The 24,537-nt window shown below is 40.2% G+C and overlaps 1 protein-coding gene across 1 annotated transcript in view; it reads left to right on the top strand.

Annotated features, from left to right (window-relative positions):
• The first annotated feature begins 4,879 nt into the window (after positions 1-4,879).
• The window catches only part of LOC6034680 (IQ motif and SEC7 domain-containing protein 1), a 95,613-nt gene continuing 75,955 nt past the window's right edge, over positions 4,880-24,537 (top strand). The window contains 1 exon segment of the mRNA XM_038253510.1: positions 4,880-5,990. Within this exon segment, the coding sequence (XP_038109438.1) occupies positions 5,314-5,990 (677 nt within the window). The 5' untranslated portion in view covers positions 4,880-5,313.

The raw sequence follows: 24,537 nt of genomic DNA, 5'->3' as shown, positions 1-24,537 counted from the left end.
GTGTACCCAGTTGACCTGGAATAACCCATATAGTGAAAACATAGATTATATTACTGGTTCGAAAATATCCCAGGATCCCGGGAAAATTGTATCAGCTGATCCAAAATATTTCTTCAAAGGTGCCTTTCTATCAAAAATATGTTTCAAAACTAAAACACCTTTAAAAAACGAAAATAAATACCTAAAGGTATTTATCAAAACATTTCCATTTATTAAAAAAAATAAGATTCTTTTCGATTACAAATTCGTTTTGCTTTGAAAAAATTATGTTTAATTATTTTTTGTCCAGATTTTCTGATATTTTCAAAAAAAAACTTTTTTTACATAATCATATATTTTAAACCAGATTTAGCAACAACATCACGCATTGTGGCTCTAAGATGTCTTTTTCAGTTCTCCAAAACGCAAAAAAAAAAACAAAAAAAATTAAACAAGCAATTTGGGAATTCAACTTTTAGTCATAAAAGGATCAATGAATGAAGGGATTTTTCATTTCTGAAATGTCTTAACCATAACCTACAACTTTGAAAGAAGACACCAAATCGATCAGAAAATCCTTTCTCAAGATATAGAATTTCATACACTTACTACCCATTTTTATGACCAGCACCCAACATTGTTCAGATACCTGAACGGAAAAACGAATAATGTAAAATTGGACATGGACAAAGTTTCCTCTCAATAAAAAAATAATATTAAAAAGTCGCGAAAAAAATCCAAAATCCAAATATCTACTCAGAGGTAGTTTTGAATCTTATCGCTAGCTGCTAACTAAAATGTTTTAACCACCCTGTAAATTGCATCACAATATTGAAGTTACAGAATCCAACTCCAATGTGGAATCTAAAAATTGTTCTTTTTTTATTTGATTTGATGTGACAAACAGAGCTACAAGAATGACCTCTGAAGTGTTTGCCTAAAATTACAGTGGCTCAGAAATTGTTCTTTTTACTCCAAAAGTAGGGTCATAATTTTCGAATCCATCTCCACTTAGTCAGTATTAACAAACCAAAACCGATGGTGATATTCTGAAACCTAATGACCATATTTAGCCCCAAACAAAAATGGTGTTCGTCCTCCAAAGACCGTTTAAGCTACAACTTAATTTGCCACAGTTCCGTTTAGAGCCGCAAACCCCCCTCGCTTGCAACCTTCTACGCGCCCAGAAAAGGTAAACAAACGCCGTCACATAATGCAGCTTAACCTAAAAATGGCGCCCAAAACCTTGTCGTCCAACCGTCGTTTGTAAACAAACCAAAAACCGCGTCTAGCTCACATTTCATGCTGGACGCTGCTCCTAAAAGGAAAGTGAGACCATCGTGTCAACTTGAACCTCAAAACCTCCTCGTGCAAAACCGGTCCCGGACTTTACCACGCCAATTGTCTCCTCCCCAGCGCGGCCCCAATAGACCTGATCAGTTTGACATTGAAAATGACGCCAAAAACGCGATACGAACAAAGGGGTGTTGTCTTTTTTCGAGCTTGTTAGAGAGTCCACCAGGGTGCGCGCCGCACCATGCAAATTAAATTTAATATTTATAGCCATTTACGGGAAGGGGAAGTCCAAGCCGACTCCATCAAAGTGAAATTTCGGTGTCCGAAGAAAGCGTGCAACGACGACAATCATGTTTATGCTCGCGTGAGCCCGAAGATCATAATCGGTCCTCGCCAGGTAATGCAAAGCGGACGCTAATCGCGCAGCTGATCGTATTAAATGCGAACCGAGATTGGCTTAATTTGGACGTTTTATATGACTTTACTCACGCTTTTGTGCACCTTTTTGTGTGTGAGAAATGGTCTCCTGAAAGGGGGTCCAGTTTTTGTTTTCGATTTATTCGGCGCAAGGATAGGTTATGTAAATTTTAATGTCATAAATTGCTCCGTAATTACGGAGCACGGCAGCACTGGACAAGTTTTGGAAAAAAAGGAAAGTTGGACAACTTTTCCCTTGCATCCCGTGACCACTCGAGATCTCGGTTGCGTAAAACTTTTTTTTTGGAAAATCGACATCATTTTTGAGTTGCACATCTTGGCGGTCTCCTGCATCGAATGTCGGGTTTATTTTTAGGGCCCCGCAGCTGTCACACTCCAGAGCTGCCAGACAGATTAATTTCACCAACGCACACGCCAAAGTTGCCACATCGAGAGCCGGCTTAGTCCAAAACAAAACTCGTAATAACTTATCCGCAGAACAAAATATCAACAGAGTTGATCTTGTCTGTATAGTGAAGCTTCGGTAGTTGGACATTAGTGAATTTGGAGAAAAGAAACGCTTTTACACACACCACAAAACGTTTGTTTTGGTTTATTTTTAAACATCAAGCTCGTTTTACACGGCGCTCACACACTACCAAACGTATATTTTGACAGTTCGTCAATTTTAAAGGTGAACTGCACGGAAAAAAGTCAATTCTAGGAATCGTGAATTGTGTTCATGAATTTGAGAACCAGGTAGGAATATATTCATTAGGTGTAATATCAAAATCGATTTTCCAGCACAGCAATTTTTCAGTTCCTTTTGGGGTCCTAAACAACTCCCCAAAGTTTGGGCACGATTGGATTAGTCCTCACTTTGCGCAAAGCGATTCAATTTTCCATATAAATTTGTATGGGAAAACCCATTTTTTTGAATTTTGATATTTATAATATCCACGTTTTAAGCTGTACTAAAACCGGATTCATATTCAAATGCTCTGGAAGGTGCTCTACAACTTTCCCGAAGAGAGTATGGTGCTAGCATGTCCCTAAGAGAAGATACAGCGTCCTCAAAACTCGTCTAAAACGTGATTTTCGAGCAAAAAACACATTTTAGACGAGTTTTTAACACGCTGTATCTTTTTAGAGCAAGTTAGCACCATCTCTTCGGAAAGTTGTAGAGCACCTTCTAGAGCATCCGAATATGAATCCGGTTTTAGTACAGCGTGAAACGTGGATTTTATAAATATCGAAATCCAAAATGGTTTTTCCCATACAAATTTATATGGAAAATTGAATCGCTTTGCGCAAAGTGAGGACTAAACCAATAGTTCCCAAACTTTGGGGAGTTGTTTAGGACCCCAAAAGGAACTGAAAAATTGCTGTGCTCGCTAAATTTGGACAACTTTATTTTTTTCCATACAACCATATTACACCCTAATGTACCATACTCATGAATAAGTTCCTTCGTTGTTCTCAAATTCATGAACACAATTCATGATTACGGGAATTGTTTTTGTTCTGTGTTCAAACTTAAAAGTGTCAAGTGAATAACGGTCAAACCACCTGTGGTTTGCAACAGTAGAGTTTGTGTTAGTTTGAAAGTGACAGTTCGTCATTCTGAACAAATATCGCAAAAGCTGGTTTTCACTGTACTCGAAGTAGTCTGCCCAGAATAGCCAGCCAAAATTTTTCATTCCTCGTCCAAACAACAAGCCACTTACCCTCGTTTGACACCTCCGCGCAGAAGTAAACAACAAGCCGGGGAGGGATCAATTTGGAGGTCAACAAAGTGGTCACCGCGATTCGGCGGCTCTGTCCCACGCAAAGTTGCGAGTTGTGTTTTGTTGTTGACTCCGTCTGTGTCTGTCGCAATGAACAGTTAGCTTGAGACGAGGGGTAATTCCCGGATTTGTCCACCGACTTTGTTTTTTTTTTCGGGGGTAGAGGCTACGCTTTTTGCGACGAATGAGCGGTTTTTGTTTACCGTTGGTAAACAGTGACGCATGAGTTTGCGAAATGAGTGGTTCTTGAACTTTGTTGTGGGGTAAAATTTAAATATTCAAGTGTGTTTGAGTAAGTTTTTAGTATTTGACAGTTACTGAACTGAATTTGCGACTAACAATTAGATGTAAACCGACTGAAACATTGAGTCAAAAATTAATCTTAAACAATAATTGAATTCTCAAGCGTAAAGTCAAAATTATTTGATGACTGAAATATTGCCAGATTGACACGTTGACCAATTGACAGATTGACTTGTTGAAAGAATGACATGTTGACAGATTGACATTTTGACAGATTGACATGCTGACAGATAAACTTTTTGACAGATTGACATGTTAACAGATCAGCCGTCCCCTAACATGACAGTTTTCGTGAGTTGCGCGTCTCCACCGACAGATGGCAAGTGGACCTCGTCGGAGTCCGCCCATTAAAATCGCAACTCAAAATTTGCATGGGAAACTTTTTTTTCGTGACGGCTTTCGCGGCACGCTCCCTCTAACTGTTCGAGACTAATATTTTAACGTGGCGTATCTTAAAACAATTTTTTCAAGAAAATGATTCCAGAATGCTTATTATGTTGTTTTAAACCGAAACAAGGCAAAAACTATATTAATTTAAACTATTTGCCATTTTCCAATGTTTGGCTAGATGATAGCAAAGGCCGCCATCTTAGGCCCACTGGGCCCACAAAAAGGGGTACGCTCAGTTTGTATGGGAGCTGTCAACATGCTCCCGGGTTGTAACAGATCGACTTGTTAAAAGATTGACTTGTTGACAGGTTGATATGTTGACAGATCGCTTTGACAGCTACAACGCGATTCACTACACTGACCACTCCACAAAATCACTACTGTTCGCAATAGAATAAGTGTGTGCGAAATTGGCATATCAATTCCTACGTCCGTACTGAAAAAGCAATTCTTCGCCACTCCATTACGTTTATGGAGCCATTATTTTCCTCCATCCATCTGAAACGAACCGATTGCGCCATGGTTTTCCACTTTCGCGCGCATTTTTCACACCCTTTCCGATCGACGAAGAACCACGTGCCCAGCTAAAACACCAGAAATGACTTTCAGGAAGTATCAATCAATCGATCACCACCTCGCGGGATCGATTTTCTTCGCAGCCATAACCATAACCTCACTCTTTTCTTCCCCCTTCGACCAATAGGAGAAATTTGTTATCCAGCCATCGATCGCCACGAACGACCAAAAATAATTGCCAAACTCAGCTTAATCGAATTTCCCGCCCAAAAACGCGCAAAACCTAACCACGAACCCGACGAAATCGCAAACGAAACAGAAGAAATTAAAAAATTACAGCTGCCGCCCCGCCACCTAGCGTTGACTAGTTTAAAGTGCTACGGCATTGTTTTGAAAGCTTAGTCGCGGAGAAATGACTAAAAGTGGCACCTTTGTGTGTGAATTTGTGTCTGTGTGTGTCGACAAAGGAAAGTTTTTAGCTAAAAGTGAAATTTAAATCGTCTAGGTCTAGCTGGTGCACGTTTGTAATTAATTAACAATACCCGTGACTTGTGGAGGCACTCGCTGTAGACGCGCAGAACACAATGCCAGGCGTGGTGACGCCATCTTGAGCCCTCGAAACACAATGCTCGATCCGGAACTGTACGGTGGCAGCGGAGTGGACCATCACCACTTCAAGAACCACCACCACCGGCACTACCACGGCGGGATCGCCGTCGGCGGAGGTCACCACCACCACCGGCACACCCCGAGTGCCTCCTCGTCCGGAGATCGCAAGTCCTCGTCGCGATCCTCGCCCCGGTCACACTTTCACCAGCACGGCGAAGGCGAGAAGCTCCGTTACCAGAATGCGTTCAGCTCGGGGGGTTCGGGAGCGTCCGGCGAGGGTTACTTCCGGTACTACCCGCACCAGCACAGCAGCTACTACGACCTCAGTGAAAAGCTGGACAGTCTGAACCTCAAGTCGGAAGGAGAGGGTGGTGAGCGGCGAAGAAACGACAGCAACAACAACCACAATCACGGGCACAGTCACGGGCATAACCACAGCCGGAGTGCGGAGAGGAGTAGCGTTAGTGTGAGCGTTAGCAACGGGAGTAGTGAGCACGGTGGGGGAGGAGGGAGTAGTAGAACTAGTGACGGAAGTGGTAGCAAGAAGAAGACGACGGTGGTGTACGTGGGGGATGGGAGGAGCCGGGTGAGGAGGGTGGTGAGAACCCAGACCCGGCATATTACGGTGGTGAGCTACTCGGGCCGGAAGCGGGAGTCGGAGACGCACACGCAGCATCATGCGACGGTGTTGAGGTAAGTTCGACTTTGAGAAATATCACCTAACCTTTTCTACTAGCAACAGAGATGAACTTGAGCTGTAAGATATGTAACACCGTATCATATCCAGATAACTTCACAGATTATGGTAGACTTATTTGTTGATATGTTGGAATGTCCTAGGTCACTCATGTTCTGGAGTTCAGACCTGTGGGTCTACCGCCGTAACAAGCAATAGGTCGTTGGAATATGGTCATTGGATGTTGACCCCAGATCATAACAAGCTATAGGTCATTGAATTATGACCCCAGATCATACCCACATTAGGTTAGCGAGTTTTGCAGAAAATTATGCTGATACAAAGAAGTATTTTGGGTCATCCAAAAGCTTCCGAATGTTATGACCTATGGGTTTGCCACCGTAGCAAGCAGTAGATCATTGGATTATGACCCCAGATCATACCCACATAAGTTTAGTGAGTTTGGTAGACACTTGGCTGATACAAAGGAGTGTTTTGGGTCATCCAAAAGCTTCCGGAAGTTATGACCTATTGGTCTACCACCGTAACAAGTATAAGGTCGTTAGATTGTGACGCTAGATCATACCCATAATAGGTTAGTAAGTTTGGTAGAAAACTTTGCTGATACAAAGGAAAGCTCTGGGTCCTTCAAAACCTTCCGGATGTTATGACCTATAGGTATACCACCGTAACAAGCAATAGGTCATTGGATTATGACCCCAGATCATACCCATATTACTTTAGAGAGTTAAGAAGAATACTTTGCTGATACAATGTAGTGTTTTGGGTCATCCAAAAGCATCAAGAAGTTACGACCTGAGAGTCTACCGCCGTAACAAGCAATAGGTCAGTCGATTTTGACCCCAGATCATATCCGCATAGCTACAGTGAATATGGTAGACTACATTTTATATGTTTTGGGATGTCCTAGGTCATCTAAGAACTCCCAGGAGTTAAGAGCGCAGCCATAACCATTATAAATACTCTAACTATCAAGCCACCGTTGACTAAGACAACTAAGACACCTGTTTTTGCTTCCTGCATTGCAACTGGCAGCACATTATCATAAGCAAACAAAGTCTGTCTCTCTCGATAAAATGAAACCAACAAACACACACATCATCACGTGCTTATCACCTCACCGCGTTCAAACTATATCTTGGTGCGGGTTGCCAGTTTCCAGCCACCACAAGGTGAGCTAGTCGCGACTTCACTGTCACGGACTCGTCGAGTCGATGACAACAAATCTTAACAACTCACACTCACACACTCTTTTATGTGACTTCAAAAAATCCTTGGATAACTTTACAAATGCAATTATGTTTGCACGTGCGAGTCGGCGCAAGTCTGCGAACTTGACCTTTTCCCGCCATGACGAGGGGGGCTTTTAATAAAAATGGCGATTTGGCGGCAAAAAGAGGCTGTGAAAACTGCTCAAGTATCAACGGCCCGGAACGTGTTTTAACACTTGTACTGGCAGCCATGAACTTAACATTCACCAGCCAAATTGATTTACATTAATCAGACTAACGATGTGTGCAACAGCGCAGCAGCAACAGCGCTTATAGTGTACGGTTTGTTGTTGATGTTTTTCACTCAACTATTTGTTTTTCATGAAAAATGCATGTCCACAAGCGGCAAAACATGCCCGGCGCTCGGCGCTAATTTTGGTTTAGTCGATCGATCGTTTAAGTTTTTTTTTTTGTATTCATCATGGAAATTTTTCGCCACAACCAACCAGCACTATTTACTTTGTACTAATCAAGGGTTTTCACCACGCTTTTCACCCTAATGATGGATGGCCCAGCGCCAGCGAAGCGCACGTTCGACTCGCAGTAATCAATCACCGTCACTGAAAATCAGTTTGATTGACTTTGACGATGATGTTGCAGGATTCGGATTTTTTGCTTGAGCTGGTTTCTGATAGTTTTTTTTTATACTGCGCTTGTCTGGTTTGGGGTTCGCTGCATGCGCAATCGGAAAATGGTTTTCGAATTTTCCATCCATCAAAGCGAGATTGCATCGTTTTGACAGATCATTTTAATATACAACGGAAGTACTAAAGATAATAAAATTTTGAATAACGTTGACGAACGCCTTTGAAGCAACAATAATCAAATATTGTTTCAAAATTTTAAAATTATGAAAAACTTTCCGAAAAGACAACAAACTCTTATTTTGATAATTTTCAAATGTTAGGCTGTTTTTTATAGAAATGAGCAGAAAATATCACACATTTTTTTTACATAGAAAATCGAACCAATAGTTTCCAAGATATCGCAAATTGAAAAATTAGGGCCAATTTAGTGACACTGAGAAAAACTTATACATATTTACAAAATTAAAAATTCGAGAGAAAAAGAATTTCAGAATTTTTGAATTGCTCTGTTTTTTTAATTTCTTCAAATTTATTAAAAAATGATTTGCTTATATTTCTTAAATTCTTGAATTCCTAATTTTTTGTTTTTTTTTTAAATCTGATGAATTTCTTGATTTTTCTGAATTTCTTGAATTTCTTGAATTTCTTGAATTTCTTAAATTTCTTGAATTTCTTGAATTTCTTGAATTTCTTGAATTTCTTGAATTTCTTGAATTTCTTGAATTTCTTGAATTTTTTGAATTTCTTGAATTTCTTGAATTTCTTGAATTTCTTGAATTTTTTGAATTTCTTGAATTTCTTGAATTTCTTGAATTTCTTGAATTTCTTGAATTTCTTGAATTTCTTGAATTTCTTGAATTTCTTGAATTTCTTGAATTTCTTGAATTTCTTGAATTTCTTGAATTTCTTGAATTTCTTGAATTTCTTGAATTTCTTGAATTTCTTGAATTTCTTGAATTTCTTGAATTTCTTGAATTTCTTGAATTTCTTGAATTTCTTGAATTTCTTGAATTTCTTAAATTTTTGAATTTCTTGAATTTCTTGAATTTCTTGAATTTCTTGAATTTCTTGAATTTCTTGAATTTCTTGAATTTCTTGAATTTCTTGAATTTCTTGAATTTCTTGAATTTCTTGAATTTCTTGAATTTCTTGAATTTCTTGAATTTCTTGAATTTCTTGAATTTCTTGAATTTCTTGAATTTCTTGAATTTCTTGAATTTCTTGAATTTCTTGAATTTCTTGAATTTCTTGAATTTCTTGAATTTCTTGAATTTCTTGAATTGCTTAAATTTCTTGAGTTTTTTTTATGAATTTATAGATTTTTTTTATTTTTTTATTTATAAATTTTTGATTCAATAATTTTTTATTTCTCAAATTTTTATGTTCCTTCTAGCTTTTTTTTAAATGCTGATTTTCTTGTTTTGACTTTATTAACTTTTTTTATTTTTCTTTGATTTTTATTTTAGTTTTTAATTTTTTGAATTTCCGGATTTTTTTCTGAGTTTCTTGATTATTTTGAATTAGTTTTTTAACCTTTTTGAAGAAACTATTCGATTAATTAGATCATTTTAGGTGTTGTTAGCTTCGTAAAACATTTCTTCAGGACCTAATTCAAAAATTGAGGATCAGCCTGTATTCTATTCAGAGTTATGACAGTTTCAGTAAAATATCAAGGACCTAATTTTTGGTGTCCCTGTCCCTGAATTTTATTTATTTTTTATTTGGATGAAACGTTGTCCTTGCATTCCCTATGTCAAAAGGAGTGATTTTTCATCATTAGTTTTTCGTTACAAGTCTCCTTACAATTTTAAGGGTTAAGTAAGTAAATCCTCCCCAGTTTCTGAGGGGAACACCCTTGAAGAGTATCGGGGCCGGCAATACAAAGCGGATTCAGTGACAGTTTATTAATCAACTTAATGTTAACATTCCATAGGTTGTCTTCCTAAGGTGCCTTGATAAAGTCCTGTTTGTGACGATACACTACCTTCCCTTTACTAAGCAATCGAATCTAGAAGGGAAAAGATCACCAGCTTTGTAGGTTCGAGCCGGGATTTGATCCCCGATCTACAGTTTGGGAAGCGGAATCGTTACCACTGGGCTACGTGGCTCGGATTTTAAGTGGCGGTTATACAAAATGGGTATGAAAATGTATGAAATTCTGTATCTTGAGAAGCGATTTTTCGATCGATGTGGTGTATTCGGCAAAGTTGTAGGTTATAATTAGGACTTTTCAGAAAAAAAATAGGTACAAAGAAAAAAATATTTCCGATTTTCTTTTAAATTAAATTCTTAAAATTTGTATTTTTTTGAAAATTTCAAAAAAGTTTTATTTTTTACCATTTATTCACCCAAAGGAAATATATATCTCAAAATCTGCAACAGTGGATTTGCTGCAGAAAATGTCACATTTTATAACATTTTTTGCAGCAAGCCCGTAGATCATTTTTGCCCGCGTGTAAACATTTTAGCGATCTGCAGTTCTCACCAACACATATAAAGCTGGCCCGTCCAAGAGCAACAAACCAAAGAGAAGAATAAGTTGGTGCTCTTTCACTGACATTTCATCAAGCGTCCATGGCGCGGTGGTAGCGTGTCGGACCCATAACCAAGAAGTTGGTGGTTCAATCCTCGTTCTGTTAAGGTTTTTTTGTGAAACACAACCAAAAAGCCGTCGGTAATGTCGATAATTGTCGATAACGGGCAAAAATGTCATACCCCTATATCGCAAAAAATGCATGAGGACAGTTTTCATGCAGATTCTGATATACTTTCATGCCGCCATGCATCACAATCATGCGACCGCCGTTTGGGTGTTCATTCACGGGTTAATAGTTTTTTTTCTCCCCCATTAAAATTTTCCCGAAAATCCCGGAGGAAAAAAATGCTAAAAAAATAAACTTATCTAAGGTATACCTTTGTTGATTTTTTAAAAAGAAAACTAGGCTTGATTTTTTCTCCTATTTGTTGACTGGTTATTGTTGAATATTTATCGTATTTCAATAACGATACGATAACCTTCTAGAAAATTTGCTGCAAATAAATAGTTTGATGATTTTATCAAGCAAACGATAGAAAAAAGAGCAGAATAGGGAAATATTATCACACAATGACAAATTTAAAGGAGTAATCCTAGAGTAAAATCTAGAAATACATTACAACCTCCCCGTTCTTCACTGGAACGATTTATCAACTTCTCACGAATCAACGGTGTATCCATGAACGTGATTTCTTCCAGAACCAACCCAGACAAGCCCCGCCCTGTCGTTGTTGTTGATGACTAATACACGCGAGGTGAAAACACACCGCCCCAAGTCCAAGACTTCCTATTATTCTTTCTCAGAATCGTCACCACAATATCACCCTCTTTGCAGGGTTTGGTTCCGCCCGAAACGTGCAAATATTCGCCACCTTAGAACCTCACGTTCAGCATGTGGTTGCTGCTGCTGCCCTGTATGGTTGCAATAAGGTTGCCAATTCCACCGAACAAGGAATCAACTTGTTCGGATCTCCGCAGCACCCAAGTGAGTGACCTTTAGACAAAGTCTAATAGTTTTGATTGGGGGGGATCTGTGGGTTGCTGGCTTGAAATTGGTTCTCATCGAATTCTGACTCAAGCTGATGATCTGGAAAGAAGTAAATGCAACCTATTGAAACTGGTTTCGCTCAAAAGCTAAATAACTGTCAAAAAATCAAGGCTATACATTTTGAAGGTGAAAATTTCTTCGTTAAGATTTTCAAAAATCTTAAATTTGACTGATTTTTATGCTTTTCGGTTCCTTGATTCAACCTAGTCGCCGTAGGCGACTAAGTCGACATCGGAGATCAATTATATTTGCTCTAGCAGTAGCTACTAGTTACAAGTACTAAGGGACACCCAGCAATCGGCTTGCGCGATTGCAACAGATCGTGAGAACTGTGTTCTGAGAAGTTCTATTTATAAACCTTTTTTCTTCGCTACACAAGTCGCAACGACTTGATCAGGTTTACGCGGCGATTGTTCTAAACGGCAGCTCTAGCCCACCTGACTCTGACTATTACCTGTTAATCTTTTTACAGCTGCGGCACGATTTCGCGAGCCGGTTTGTATCTCTTTTTTTCCTCCTCCAGTGTTTAGTGTTGATTTTTAGTTTAGCGGTGAGAACGACTTCGGAGCGGATTTTATTGCTTGCGCTGGTGATATTGTTGGACAACCTGAGAGCGATGGGAAAATGATTGCTTTCATAATTTGCTACCATTTTTTTCGACAAACGCTGCAATATTAGTGCTTAGTTTGGTTTGGTGTGGTCCAAGCCCCTCCTTTTCTTGTCAGGTGTCCATTAATCGATGTAAAGTGCTGAAGTTGTTGTTTGAGTTGGACCAAAAAATGCTAAATGATTGTTGTTTGTTTCTTCGAGCGTTGATAAGCATTTTTAAGTGGGGATTGTTTTGGCAAATTTATGTTCAGTTAAATACTAGTTCTCTTTGCAGGTGTTTGGAGTGCGGAACCCTTCAGTGCCAATTATTTTACAGTCTATAATTTAGTGTTTTGTTTCAAAAAGAGCGATAATAAATATTTTCCATATTTTTTTTTCTTACAGGTAAGAACTTGAAGATTGATGGTAAGCAGTATAACAAAAATTGAAAACTATCTTCTGAATAAAAACAAAAATTTAATTATTTGGCATCTTCAGAGTGCACAATCAAAAAATTGAATATTTAAATTTTGGTTTCTTGAATTTCTTGAATTTCTTGAATTTCTTGAATTTCTTGAATTTCTTGAATTTCTTGAATTTCTTGAATTTCTTGAATTTCTTGAATTTCTTGAATTTCTTGAATTTCTTGAATTTCTTGAATTTCTTGAATTTCTTGAATTTCTTGAATTTCTTCAATTTCTTGAATTTCTTGAATTTCTTGAATTTCTTGAATTTCTTGAATTTCTTGAACTTCTTGAACTTCTTGAATTTCTTGAATTTCTTGAATTTCTTGAATTTCTTGAATTTCTTGAATTTCTTGAATTTCTTGAATTTCTTGAATTTCTTGAATTTCTTGAATTTCTTGAATTTCTTGAATTTCTTGAATTTCTTGAATTTCTTGAATTTCTTGAATTTCTTGAATTTCTTGAATTTCTTGAATTTCTTGAAGTTTTTGAATTTCTTAATTTCTTGAATTTCTTGAATTTCTTGAATTTCTTGAATTCCTTGAATTTCTTGAATTTCTTGAATTTCTTGAATTTCTTGAATTTCTTGAATTTCTTGAATTTCTTGAATTTTGAATTTCTTGAATTTCTTGAATTTCTTGAATTTCTTGAATTTCTTGAATTTTTTGAATTTCTTGAATTTCTTGAATTTCTTGAATTTCTTGAATTTCTTGAATTTCTTGAATTTCCTGAATTTCTTGAATTTCTTTCTTGAATTTCTTGAATTTATTTCTTCGACGTTTTCTCTGTAATAAAAATAAACATCATTCCAGTTTGACAGCTCGCACAGAGCAGACGTGTGTCCTTTGATTGGAGCTTAGCGCGTTTTGACGGTGTTTTGCCTTCCTCACCTTACTGAGGAAAGGCTATAAAATCACTCGAAAAATGAACTCTTAATTCGACCTCGTAGACCCACCTTTATGTATACCTATCGACTCAGAATCATGTTCTGAGCAAATGTCTGTGTGGATGTGTGTAGGTGGGAGGACAAAAAAATTGTCACTCGATTATCTCCGGACTGGATTAACGGATTGACCGTATTAGTCTCATTCGATCCGTCTTGGGGTCCCATAGGTCTCTATTTAAAATCAGCAAGTTTAGTTAAGTACTTCAAAAGTTATGCTAAAAAAAAACGATTTTGGCATATGTCCGGAAGACTGCAAAAAGGGTGGTTTTTGCAAGAAACCCTATCATGTTATACATTTTCAAAAAGGTATTAAAAGACCTTTCCAATGAGCCTAAAACATTGAAGATCTGAAAACCCTATCAAAAGTTATTAGCACTTAAGTGTTATTTATACACTTTTTGGAGGCCGGATCTCAGATATCTCAGTAAAAATGACGTCTGGGTCCATCATGCGACCCATCGTTAGTTAGATAATTGAAAGACCTTTCAAATGAGCCTAAAACATTAAGGATCTGACAACCCTATAAAAAGTTATTAGCACTTAAGTGTTATTTATACACTTTTTGGAGGCCGGATCTCAGATATTTCAGTAAAAAATGACGTCCGGGTCCATCATGCGACCCATCGTTAATTAGATAATTGAAAGACCTTTCAAATGAGCCTAAAACATTAAGGATCTGACAACCCTATCAAAAGTTATTAGCACTTAAGTGTTATTTATATACTTTCTAAAGGCCGGATCTGAGATATTGTGATAAAAATATTGTCTGAATCTTTCATGTGAACTTTCGTTGGATAGGTTTTTTTTTTATCAGACCTTGCCGATGAGCCAGAAAAATTGAAGGTCTGCGAACCCTATCAAAAGAAATCAGTAATAAAATTGATTTGTTAAACATGTTAAGGGAATGTTGCTATTTTTACTGAATGTATTGACTTTATGAATGTGAGGAGACACCAACCACCTAAAGGTGAATTAAGTATCGTTTTTTTTTAACTTTCGCCGACGGCCATGGCTGCGGCCGCTCCGGCGGAGAGTGTGTGGACGGAGCACAGGACTGAGGATGGAAGGCCGTTCTACTGGAACGCGGCCTTGAAGAAAAGTGTGTGGGAGAAGCCGGACGGGTTCCAACCCAAAACGCAGGCGGCGACGGGCATGGAGGTGGAAGACTCCGAAGGAGGAGGAGAGGACGGGGGCGAATTTCGTCCCGTTATCAAGGTTCGGCGCAGGAAGGCTATGGAGGAGATCACCGTCGCCGATGGCCAGGAGGTGAAAAAACTGCTCAGCAACAACAAGTTCAGCCCGCTAGCGGAGGAGAACAACAACAACAACAATGCGAGCCCAGCCGCAGGAAAATCCACCCCCGTGGTACCAGAATCCGGCAAGTCGGCCGGGGAAAAGAAGCAGCCGCCGCTGGTGGTGAAAAATACAAGCTTCGCCCGCCTTGCGAAGGTGATGTTGACATGTGATGTCCAGCCGGAACACAAACTGACGCGGTACGGTACCAAAATTACGAGCTTCAAGAGGGACGACTTCGACACGGTGCAAGCCCACCTGAAGAAGAACAAGGTGGAGTTCTACACCTACGGAAGGCGCGGTGATAGACCGCACTGGGTAGTGATGAGAGGTCTTCCGAACCTGGAACCGGATTACATCAAGGAGCTGCTCAAGTCGGAACATCAGCTGGACGCCTTGGAAGTTCACGCCATCAAGCGGAAGCAGCAGCTCCCCGCCAACGATGAGACACCTTTCGTTGTACTCTTCTCCAAGGGGCACACCAGTCTCAAGGAGTTGAGTAGCAAGGTAAAGAAAGTGGGATCAGTCGTCGTCCGGTGGGTGGCCTTCCGGAACAAAGAACCGCACGTGACCCAGTGCAGTTCGGTCACGGAACCAGTAACTGCCATATCAAGCCCAGGTGCAGCAGCTGTGGGGGTGCCCACAGCACAGAAAAGTGTAAGGAAGAAGAAACGCGAGCTAAGAAGTGTGTCAACTGCTCTGGATCTCACGAGGGTCTGGACCGCAGCTGTCCCAAACGTGCGCAGTTCATCCAGTCGAGGCAGCAGGCGTCCAAGCCAAAGCCGCCAGCATGGAAGAAGGACAAACAGACTCCGGCTGTAGCCGCGTTCACCGCGGCGGATTTTCCTCCGCTACCTGGAGCGGTGCCGTCCGTCGGGACGGAAGAAAGCGTCCCGCAGGAAAAAGTCGAGAAAACACTGGCGCCGGCGCCGGTGCAACCCCGAAGAAGCAACCAGGCGAACGGAAGCTGTACAGCGAGTCCGAGCTGTGGACCATTTATCGAGAATATAGAGTTCGCTTGAGGCAGTGCAAGACACCCGAGGAACAGATTGATGTGATCGCACACTTGTTGACACATGGCGCGGGAAAATGATCATCTTCTTTTTATTATTTTTTGTATTATCGTTCCTCGGTCCTAACCTGGTCGCAGCACCTAAAAGGACCTAATAAAAATAAGTTTTGAGAAAAAAAAAATAAATAAACATGAGTTTGCTAGATATTTGCCATTTTATTTGTTGTCAAGAGATCATTTTAAATTAAGTACTTGTTCACTCAACCCGGATGCTTCGACTTAACTGTTTCAAATGAACCACCAAACTATTATACACATATGTATAACCCACCAAATCACATACCGTCGCCATCGTGCTAACTTGTCGTACGTGCATTTTGGGCCAAATTGAGTTAAGAACGCCATTTTGTGCCGCTCACAATGCCTCACCTTTTGACCTTCACAGATCCCCAAAATTCGATTTCAATCCTGAGATATTCAACAAAAACCGAAAAAACTCCGTGCATTTTTGTCACTTTACATATGAAAGTAGTTTCAATCTTGTCGTGCTATCTTGTCACTCCATGAAAATTGATGTAAGTGCGACAAAAGGCCAAAGGGATTTCAGGCCAGGAAAGTCAGGATGCGTTTGTCGCACGTACAAGCTAGACTACCGTAAACATTTGTAATTATAACTCGGGACTCCAGCAACCAACTTCAACCAAACTTTGGGACAATACACAGAATGGTGAGCCAAACAAAACGTGTTTGTTATTGTTTACATTGCGTGCTCTCGTTTTGAATATTCAAGGTCAAACATTAAAACGCGTTTTTCTCGGAACGTCAAAATGGCGTGTGCGACAAGATAGCACGACGACGTCGATACGCTCTGGTCATTACCGGCTAAAACCTTCCCAAAAAAGTAACATTGGTGCTATAATACGTGACACTTGTGCACGTACCAGCCTCGTGCCCAAGTCTCGCTCTCGCGTGTGCCTCACTTTAGTATACCACGTCACAAACCCGTTTCTCCACACACCGTCACTTAACCATGCCCAAACCGTACTTACCATGGTCCACCAAGCCCCGCCGGTAGATCCGGATCGGTTATGGCATTATGGCATTAAAGTGAGCCCACAGTTGCCAACCCTTGCAGAAAAACAGAACGAAGGAGTTAAAAAAAAACCTTTTATTAATTAATGTTTACTTTCGATTCTGCGTCATTATTCAGAGGTTGTTGTTGTTGTTGAAACCGGTTGCGACCAAGATGGTGTATGGAAAGGTTGAAACAAATCAGATTCTTTTTAAGGTTGTATCAATTTGTTTCACTAATGAAAATGGTTCCAACCTTACATTTCAAATATCTCGAACTGCATCGACGAATTGTCAACCATGTCGACCTGGCATATCTAGGCTCAACACCTTGTTGGCCAGCCCGGACGCTCGAGGTGTAACAATTAAGATCGGATTTCTTGGAGGTTCGCCAAACGCGCCGGCCTGTGACTCGTGACTCGAATCTAGCTGAGGGCCAATTTGGAGGTTGGAACTGATTGATTTCCCGGCCCTGCCAGGCCGGATTAGACACCCCAAGAGATACGCAAAATCTGTGTGGAACGGAAGTGTATCATTTGATGTTTCCACGAGGGCTGACTCAAGGATTCGTTAGAGGTTGTTGATTCGTTTTTTTGCCAAACCAGCATCGCAATCAAGCAATGACAAACGGATTTGGCCCAACCGGTGAGTCTAGGCCATTAGCTACGTCGGGGGGGTTCTCCCCCCAGCGTCAGGTCAGGTGTTTGCTGTGGATTATGTTGTTTTTGCGGTCGTTTAATGATCTCCAAACAGATTTTGGGTTAAATTAATTTCTCACGCTGATGTTGCACAAATGGTTATTTTTTTAATGGCAGACCTGTAAACGATTTGAGTTCAGCTGATGAAAGAACGCAGCGGCGGTGTGATGGGGTGCGGGTTTGTTGGCTACCCTGCAGGTCAACGAATTGAAGTTGCGAAAAGACAGCAATAGATGGTAGACTAAGACTTACAGTTTCGTTATTATTCAGTACTTTACTCTTAGGATGTTCTATGAAAGTTCTTCCAAAGACCCACTTTAGCTAAGGGTCATCTTTATAATGTTTTTTTTTTTAATTTCATAGTCAAACAAAACCATCAAAATACGTTAAGATAAATGGTTTTGACCATACCACAAGTCCATTTCGACTTGTGAGGTCCCCTGAAGCTATCCATGGTTTAAACACGGCCTTCAAACTCCTCAGTAGACACAACTACTCATCGTTAATTAACAGGTTATTGCTCATCCACACTCGCTCATCTGCCTCGGCCTGCGCCTGCGTACACGGAGGACCCCCCGTTGACCTTTGGCAGAGGTGTTGAAACTGATCCGCTGCCAACATCATCTCCCCATGATACATTGCAGAATGATTGCGTTGAGTTGAGCTTATAAGCTTTGCAAAACTGGTTGCGTGGCGTCACCAGCGAATGATCAATCCCCGATGTTCCCAGGCCATCTGCCGGTGAGGCTTCCTGGATTCCGGAAACAAAACCTCATTTCAATTACCGTTTTAATTTTTGACATTTCAACCTAACCGGCCGGCCCCGGCATCTCCGGCAAGACGCAGTCAATTAGCGTTAATGGGTAATTTCAATAAGATTCCCGCCGCCGTCGTGGCAGTGCGTGGCCGAATGGTTACGCTGTCCGCTTTGTAAGCGGATGATTCTGGGTTCGATTCCCATCTGCTGCAACCTTCCATCGGATGAGGAAGTAAAATGTCGGTCCCGGCCTTGGTTGTTAGGCCGTTAAGTCATTTCAGGTGTAGGAGTCGTCTCCATGCCATAAGTACAAACAACACACCAAACCAAGCCTACTCCGGTGGAATCGCTGGCGGCGGGTGGACTCGCAATCCAAAGGTCGTCAGTTCAAACACTGGGGTGGAAGGTTCCTTGGAGTAGAAAGAGGTTTGGGTGCCCTCCCCATTCAAGCCTTCGGACTCCTAGGTTCGAGCAGAAACTTGCAATAGAGACCACAAAAGACCCGGGAGTCGTTAATGTGGATGGTTTGATTTTTTTTTTTTTTTGATTGCCCGCCGTCGGCGGGAGATGTACTCTACTAAACCGGCTTAGCCGAGTGTCTCTCAGCGCCGTGCGCGATATCTAAGCCGTTCATCTCTAAGCGCTAAACACGAAGTCTGAAGTTTGCGCGACTACACAAGTGTTCAATATCTGATCGGGCGCTCTCCGCTGAGCAACTCTGTGGAAGATGTTCTGGACCGGTTTTGCGCCGTAGCTTGAAGTTACGGCGCTGCTAGATGTATAGCAGCAAGTGCAGCACGGTTCAAATTATAACCGACTTGTGCGCCGGTAGCGCGCCGTCAAGGTTAAACCTTAGCACGATGATGACTCAGCCGTTCCACGGCGCGCCGGCAGGGATGCTGAGCCCGTTTTCCCGCATGAAACTGAACTGGGAGGCTACCTGGTGGTGATCATCAGGCCCTCCAACTATTGTGACTGTTGAAAGTCCGAGTCCATTTCGAATTGGGCGGCGGCTAATAAGATGTTAATTTTGAGCTTTCTTTGGGGGTTTTGCTGAGTTGGGCTGAGGATTGTGCCTTATGACTTTCAGGTTGTTCGGCTGGTAGGAATGAGTTGATTGTTTGGTTTTAATTTTGGATTGTGAGCTCCAAGGTTGAACAAAAAGAGTATGATTTCAAAATGGAGAGATCAAATAATTGAAAGATCAAATCTACTCAATTAATACAGCATTACATTGATTCTTACAATCCAAGCAATTTTTAGACTTATTTTTTACTGCTTCTGTATTCCAAATTTTAAATAATTTAGTAAAATCGTTGCAAATATTTTCAAAGTTTATTTCGACATAAACTTTGAAAAATTTCGAATAAAAACACTTGAAATTTTCTAAAATCATTTCTCGATTGAATTTGCAGTCGGATAGCAACAATATCATCAAACATAACTAAGCTTGTGTATCATTGGTTTTGGTGTGTGAAGTCATTATTGGGTTAAAAAAATTCAATTCTGGAGAGAACCAAAGTTTGTTCACATCTGTGAGCAAAAAGTGCTTATAATTTGTTAAAAGATCACAAGAAAAGTTTTCTCATGAAGTTCATCATTATGTTTATTATGTTAAATTATCAATTTTCTATGATTTTTTAACTATACCAAAGATATAAATGTATCAAATACAAAAAAAATGGAAAAAATCTAAAATATTTTTAATTTTTTTTATTATGACCTCGGTAATAATGAAAAAACTTCAAAATTGTTTTCGAAATTCTAGAAAACTACAGTGGACTCTCTGGCTGTCGATCTTCTCGATATCAATATTGCTCCAGCTGTCAATAATTTGTTTTGTTCTTTCAAATAGATTGCTATGATTTTTGTTCTATAATTTTCTACGAAAGCGGCCTAATCCGAACATTTATATTTTTGTATTTTTTTATTTGGCTCAAACTAATTTTTTCACTTTTTTTCTTGTTTTAAACATCAAAATCGAGTTTTGCGACTTCATTGAGGTTAAATTTGAATATTTGATTGGCATTTTTTTTATATTTCGTCACTGCCATAAATATTGGATTTAAAATTTTTAAATCACTTTAGCGACAATCAAAAATTAGCCAACGAAGAAATATATTTTTCGTGATTCGATTATCCGAAGTGAAAATTTTCAGAGGCCTTCGGATAATCAAGTCTGGACTGTATAAAACTTATTTTTTATCAAAAAATAAAAAGAGACCATCCACAAACCACGTGGACACTTTTGGGAAATCTCAACGTGGACATTTTTTTAGAATCTGTGAACCTCCCACCTCTCCCCCTTCCCTTTGTTCTTTTTGTAGAGAATTTTCTCAGCTCTTCAAAATTATTTTTTTCAAAATTGAGCCCACATGCGCACTAATTTAAAAAAATGAAAAACTGTGACTATTTTCAAAAAAGTTACCTAAAAATGGCTTTAACCTAAAAAAGGTGCACTTTATCAAAATTTCACTAAAGTACTTTTTGATTGCAAATTTGATTTTACATCGAAAAATGAAGTTGAAAATTTTTTTGCGACCAATATTTTGATTTTTTGAAAAAAATCAGTATTGATTCAAAAATTTATAACTAGGTCATCGAGTTTTTGCACAACCTGGACATTTCTGAAAAGTTGGCATTTGATGTCCCCTAATCAAAAAACGAAAAACATTAAAAATAGTTTTTTTTTAACAAATAAAATTTTAGTTACAAAAAGTTAAATTAAAAATCACCAAAAAAAATTTAACCTTGCATCTTTTTTTTCAGTGTAGTCCTTATCCATACCTACAACATTGCCGAAGACACCAAATCGATCAAAAATTCCTTCAAAAGGTACAGATTTTTGAATTTTCATACATCATTTCTGTATGGACAGCTGCCAAATTTGTATGTAAAATTAAATGGACAAACTAATGATGCAAAATGGCATCTTTGGGCATACCGATGGCACCAAAAAAGTTTTAGCCGGATTAAAAATACAAAAATTAAAAAAAGATCGATTTCGTAGAGAACTGCTCAGATATGTAATGATTTCAGCTGTATTCAATCATATCTGATCATCAACACATTGATACCAGAATTATAAGTGATCCACCCGGAATCTTTAGCTTCTGATCTTAACTAATTAAATTTCGACTACCTGCGCGCGTGACCACGGAAGATCTAATAAAGAAATCATCGTGATTCACCAAGTTCCGCCTCCAGTTTTCGCAGATCTCAACACAATGGCGTTTAAACGCCGATCTTTGTTTCCCTCCAAGTTTGCTGAACCATCACGCTCAAATATTAATATGATGATCTCCGAAAAAAAACCGCGAGTACTAATAGCTCCTTTAGAAACTTCACTCTCTCGCTCGAATGCAAATGAGCTCCAATTGTTAATAAAAACCCATTCGCTTAATTTTAGCGGGCGAGTCACGAGCACCTTAATCGCACCCCATCATAATGGAAAAGCGGTGGATTCGATAACCAGTCTTATTTCATACAAAGTATGCGCGAATTTGCATTCAAACGGCTCGGGTAGACACCTGCAGTTCATCAACTCCTACGACGACGATCGGAGATCGTCGTCGCCGATCAAGGTCAAGATCGTTCTAAACGATCGCGTAACGGAGCGCTTTTTTGAAGACCAGGGAGTACATCGATCAACGCGCGATGACCTGCGCTCGCGCGTGCCATTAAACATTCATCGCACAGCGATCATCGCTGCGCGATGAGGGAGAGTTTTAACGCTTCGGCGATCAGCTGCATTTATTCGCGCTAAACTCGGCAAAATGGTCACGTGAGGCCTGCCCGAAAGGGACATCTCTCGCGGTTGATGGAGTTGGTGGCCTTGTCCTAGCACGTGTGGCAAAAAAAACTATGCAATCTATACCGAGTTTAGTAATTAGCTGTCGTGTGTAGATCACACCAGTTCGGACGGGCCTTCAGGACAGATCCGTAATTAGATCGTTGGGGCACAGTGCTAAAAACGATTGTCGTGCAATTAAGACGGAGATTGAGGACAGCTGGCGACGAGTTGGAGGAGTCATTACCGCGGGGACATTGTTTTGTCAACTGGAGTTAAGTTGATGGATTGAGACGATGGACGACAAATGGCGGGGGAAAACCTTGACGTGAACGTTAGAATTGCAAGTAATGGTCGTAAGGATTCTTAGTTCTACGTGGTACAAGCTTCAGTTCAGAGTTGTTGTTGTTGACAAATTCTGTTGATACCGTAGATTTTCTAGGTACACTATAATCGACTAAGTTTGTCGATCTTCTCGATCTTAAAATTGCTCTCTCTATCAATGGCTTCTTCAGTCCCTGAAAACTGCATACTTGATGATCTTCTTGTATCGAAATTCTCCCTTGCTCGATGTTTCCCTCGCTCGATGGTCCCTTAGATTTCATTCCCTCAAAAGTACTCTCCGTTTGTCAATATTTTCTCTTTTTCGATGCAAAGCGATGCTTTTAAGGGAGATTGACATTCATTTGTTTTGTTTGCAGGACGTTGCCATGGATCTCTTCCTTAGCTGGGTATCAGGAAAAAATATTTTCAATTGTTTATTAATTTGGCATCGATCTGTAGACTGATGCTTCTCTCCCTCGATGGTCTCTGTGATATTGACAACTAGAGAGTCGACTGTAACATCTTCTCACACAGATCAATTGTTGTTACGCAAATCTGACTTGATCACATAGGCAGGGCCTTTCAAGTCTCAATCAGCATCACACCTTCTTCACACAAGATCTAGGTGGCCAAATGCCTCCGGGGACCTACATGGTCGTTAGCCGATTGACCTCTTCACGATATTGCATCAACCAGCTCGTACGAAATAATCGCCTCTGGCTAAAGTTGGACTAACCAAACCCAGCGCTGAGCACTTGTAGGAGTTGTGCAAAAGAGAATCTTTCAATTGACAGCGCAAGCAAAAAAAGAGAAAGGATGAGCTCCTCATTAGCATATCTCCCTCTCCCACTCTCTCATGGAGTGCATGCACTCACATGACTCGGATTAAGCGAGAGTGATTCATTAGAGCCTATCAACAATAGGCAGGCTGGTAGGAGGGACCACGGGAGATTCGCGTATCATTACAGAAATTAAACCCTAATTGGCGCCGACTACCAGCCACTAGCAGCAGAAGAGGCCTCTCTCCGCTTCATCAACAACAACGTTGTTCAGGGGGGGCCCTTGCGAAAGCTACCGGATTTTCTGCAAACCTCGTTTTTTTTTTTTTTTGCAACTCCACGTGAACCCTTATTCAGGTCATCTCATCGTGATTGCAATTAGCACTCTGAGGGTCTCGTTACGAGCGATGCCAGAGTTGAACCCCTGGGGGTGAAGTGGTGAATTGCTGTCAAGCGGGGTTCTCAACTTGACGAAATAACCCCGGTGTCGGGAGTATCTCTCTCTTCATCAGTTGGTTCAGTCCACCTGAGCCAACATGCAGATTCTCGTAACTATGTGTAGAAGTGCAAACTTCAGTGTCTGCAAATGGTTTGTGTGTTTATGCAAATAGGGTTCGCCGGCTTTATCGTCTACCGCTGATCAACAACGTTGAAAAGATCTTTCAGAGAAGCTGTTTTAGAATTCAAACTGTAATACATTTTGATTGGCATATCAACGCTTCAAAAAAAATCCACGCAAAGGTTAAATTTCCAATTTCCAAACCCGGTAGCCAAAAGCCAACTTCAACCGGAGATTGAAACAACAAATTGCCGGGAAAATTTAGTTCCACCGTATTGAGTAACAACAATGACCCTTCCACTCCTCCCCGACCAACAACCCCGACCGTAATTTTTGGACGTTAGTTACACCACTCCTCATCATCGTCACAAATTACCGCGCGATGCCCAAATCGTGTGCGCGCGCAAAAAAGTTAAATTAAGTCATCATTTTGTCGCCACTAATTTCCGGCGCGATTTCGATCGCTTAATTCGAGGACTTTCGCTCACTAGCGTGAGCGCTCACGTGAGCTAGTAATCTTTTTTTCGCGAAGCGAACTAAAAAAATCATTAAATCTTGATCGCGCTAGCGTAAGAGCAGCCGTCAATGAAAGGGAAAACTTCTCGTCCGAGATGAAAGAAGAGAGTCCGGTGTAATGGTAGAGTATAGTGTGTGCGGTAATGCTGCAGCTAGCATTTGCTCTCCCGCGCCGTGCGATACTGACTTGAAGAAATTTTGGATGGCCGAAAAAAAAGCGCGGAGAAAAATTTGAGGAATTATGCTTTGGCCGATTGCGCTTGAGCGGAGTAATTTGACTCTTTGCGAGCCTTTTGGAAATTAA

The sequence above is a fragment of the Culex quinquefasciatus genome, chromosome 2 (genome assembly GCF_015732765.1).
Source record: "Culex quinquefasciatus strain JHB chromosome 2, VPISU_Cqui_1.0_pri_paternal, whole genome shotgun sequence".
In the NCBI taxonomy this organism is placed as follows: Eukaryota; Metazoa; Arthropoda; class Insecta; order Diptera; family Culicidae; genus Culex; species Culex quinquefasciatus.
This window is presented reverse-complemented; position numbering and strand designations above follow the sequence as displayed.